General features: G+C 40.1%; 1 protein-coding gene across 1 annotated transcript in view; it reads left to right on the forward strand.

Moving 5' to 3' along the window:
* Window positions 1-1,535, forward strand: part of klhdc4 (kelch domain containing 4) — a 6,220-nt gene extending 4,685 nt beyond the window's left edge. Inside the window, exons 9-10 of the mRNA XM_035664802.1 lie at window positions 172-297; window positions 665-1,535. Coding sequence (XP_035520695.1) covers window positions 172-297; window positions 665-837 — 299 coding nt within the window. The 3' untranslated portion in view covers window positions 838-1,535. The remainder of the gene's footprint in view (window positions 1-171; window positions 298-664) is intronic.
* The last annotated feature ends 2,106 nt before the right edge of the window (window positions 1,536-3,641 follow it).

Here is a 3,641-nt window from a genome sequence, read left to right on the forward strand (position 1 = left end):
GGGAATAATGAAATTAAATGTATTCAGCGTCAGCTCAGCAGGGAGTCCTAAAGCAGCCAGTGTGCTGATACGTCTTGTCTGAAAATCCTGTGACGCAGGAGAGCAGTTGGAGGGTTATAAGATAGGAGAGGGTGTGAGGTTTCATTTGGATTTATGATTCTTTCTCCACAGAGACACAGGAGTGGCTGGAAGAGTCTGAGTCAGAGGATGATGATGAAGAGGAGGAGGAGGAGTCGAAAGGAGCTGAAGGGGAGGAAGAGGAGGACGAGTCTGAAAAGGAAAGCGAGGATGAGGAAGGCAAGGGATTGTTCTGCCTCTTCACTGTCTACACTACACTTATCACCAACCTCCCAAACACATTTGAAACCTACAATATGAAATCTTGTATTATTACCTAATGTGGTGTTACATACCTCTGTGCCCACAGTTTGTAACCGTTATGTCTAAAATAGCTGGAATTCTCCTTTAACATAACATAAGAACTAACCCGAAACTCAGCCACTCCTGTTTACTTGAATCTATTACATATGCTTGTTGGACCTCTCAAAGGTGATGTTTGATTTGGCAGGAAACCAGCTAGATGCTGTTCTCACTAAATTTGACCGTGATTTAAAAAAAATGTAATGCGCAACGTTAACCTCTCTACCTGACTGCATTTTTCCAGATGAAGAAGAGCACCCCGCAGTGCAGGAGGGAGAGACAGTGACGGATTACCAGACCCGTACAGAGCAGTACTGGATAGGACTGGCACGTGCCAACATGGGCCCCGACGCCAAGGACAAAAAGGTTGCCAAGGTCGCCCTCGCCATGTCTAAAGTCTTCTATGAAGACCAGTAGTGGGATACGCCAGAGTGTCTGAGTGACTGTGAGTGTGCTGTTTGTGTGTGTGTAAAATATTTTTTGTAATTACCTTTTATAAAACATGTCATTTGAACTGTACTGAAAATAATTCAGAAATGCAAGTTGAACATCATTCAATTTTAAAACAGAAAACCAGTGTGGTCAGACGAAATAAAGCACCAATCAGCCTCTAAATGAACAGGTGAGCATTGAAATTAATTTGCATGTGGTTTTGTGCGGAGGATCAGTGATCTCACAGCAGGTGTTTTACTTACAGAGAGCTGTGTAGAAAACCACCAGAAGCACCAGAATTACATTACAATTAGATATTTCTTTTCCCAGCGGAGCAGAACAAGCTGTAAACCCAACAGTGTCATACTATTAGCAGGTACATTAGCATTCATTTGAACTCGTGTTTTGTCAACAATGGGCTGAAAGACACTAAAACATTCTGCAGAGCTTTGGGTTTGTTACTACAGGTGACACCTTCCACATACAGTCATTTGATGCATTGGTATTATGATAATATTGATAAGTTCGGCTTTATGGCCCAATAGTTCAACACATTATTATCTATTTCATCCAAAAATTGTTTCCTGCTGCATGAGGACATGGAAAATGCAAATGAACGATTATGTATCAGAGTAATGAAAGTAATTAACAAGTAAAAGCAAAAAATAAATTGATGGATAAACCACAATGTGCTTTTTCTTCAAATTTTATTTCTAAAATCTGATTTTCAACACGGATGAAAGAAATCCAATAGCCCTACTGTACCATGTGCTTATGGGTTTCTAGATGGGGTTTGTCCCCATCTGGTGAAGTCAGTCACACAGATGGAGGACAGTGGTAACGGCTAGAGCCCGACTCCGGCCAAGACACCAAATATCACTTTAAGCTCTCTATGATACATGCAAAAACACACACATGCTACTAATGGGTCTATTTATTTGAGGCCTCAAACACAGTTACCAGTGCGACAAACAATAATGCCCACAAATATTAATAGTTAATTAACAGTCAATGACAGTGAAGCATTAGCATATAGTATAAATATAGTAGGGCTGTAACGGTTCTGAGAGAACCGAAATCGCGACACAAAAAGTCGCACGGTTCGTGTCGCGGATCCAGAGAGACAAGAACCGACCACCCGCTCCCTGGAATGTTAGCTCTCGTTAACAGTGTAACTGTGGCCCGTGGGGTGGTACCGGTGTAGGCCTGTATCGTATTTGTATTGACAGTAGGTTCTTCTAGGTCATTTTCCACCTTATTTTAGTGTTTATTTACTATTTAATCCTGCTCCCTTTCTCTTCTCCCACACTCACACACAGCACACAACACACGCCTGGACCTCTGCTCACTCACGGCAAACACACCCGCTGGCTCAGCCTCTTTCTGTCTCTCTCTCCCTGTGTGTCTCTGCTGAGTCTCTCCATCAGCAGTACGTTTCACCATTTCACCGAACAGGCCAATTTAACCCATTCAACATGACTTTCTAAACGGGTTTATTAACTGAAAACGTTGACCAAGTTCCCCCTTTAATGTATATCAGTAACATCTCTCTCCTCTCTGTTGTCTCTGCAAATGGGGAAAACGGGGAAAACCGCCGTATATATGAACCGAACCGTGGCTCAAAAATCGAGGTCTGAACCGAACCGTGGATTTGGTGTATTTGGCCAATCAATGTCATCCTAGGCCGGGCAATAAAATAATAGTGATATACAGATGGGTGACAAATTAAAGGAAAAAGCAACGATGACGATGGTGGTGGAGGGAGCTGTTTAACACCTCAGTCTAAACTGTTCCATAAGTGTTTGATTGGGTTGAAATCCGGTGACTGCAAAGGGCATAGCGTATGATCTGCATAATTGTCATACTGATCAAACCATTCAGTGACTCCATTGTGCCCTATGACTGGGGGCATTGTCATCTTGGAAGAGACCACTCCCGTCAAGTGGACCAAAATCAATGCTTGAAATGCAAACTGAAGGAACATAACGAATCAAATACACTATCATAATATCTGTTGAGAGTTGAGCGTGCTATGAGTGAATCACCATACCCTTTGGAGTCTCCACAGGCAGTCCACAATGGTGAGGTACTCAGCAACAACACCATATGACAAAACATGAGCCTTACTACCTGTGTGCTTTGATAAACAAAGTGGTTAGATTTGGAATAAAGTAGTTAAATTCAACCTTTTTCCCATCTGGTTTTAATAAAAAGATCTCATTAAAAATCATCAATAATTGCTGATATCAACTGCAATGAAACATTGTATTATGAGTCCTACGTGATCCAGTCAGCATAAGTAAATAAAGATTTACCTTTTTTTGATGTTAAATACCTTTAGAGAAACTGATGATGTTTGTAGTGGTAATCAAATCAAAAGTCTTCAAAAATGCAGCTTTTCCTCAATCCTTGTGGCTTTGACACAAAATATATGAAACTAAATTAATAATAATAACAATAATAATAATAATTACACACCAAATAAAATAAATCTTTTAACATTTAATTTACTAAAATGTGCATCATACGTTACGTCCTGACCTGGCGCCTTTTCCCAAGCTAGGCTAGCTATGGATTCTAAATTAACAAGAAAAAAAAGTCTGGGAGGAAAATAGAGAATTTATTACCGATTAGTTTGCTTTGACAACCAACTGGCTTATAAAAATAACAATTATAAAGAAAACATCAAGGACACAAGAAAAAGATCCATAGCAATAAAAACAGACAAAATATACAAAAATACAACAACAAAACACAGTAAATACATAGCAATACACATGCAACTTCAT

Source organism: Morone saxatilis, unplaced genomic scaffold (assembly GCF_004916995.1).
Source record: "Morone saxatilis isolate NCDOM2014 unplaced genomic scaffold, NCSU_SB_2.0 Contig2, whole genome shotgun sequence".
Classification (NCBI taxonomy): Eukaryota; Metazoa; Chordata; class Actinopteri; family Moronidae; genus Morone; species Morone saxatilis.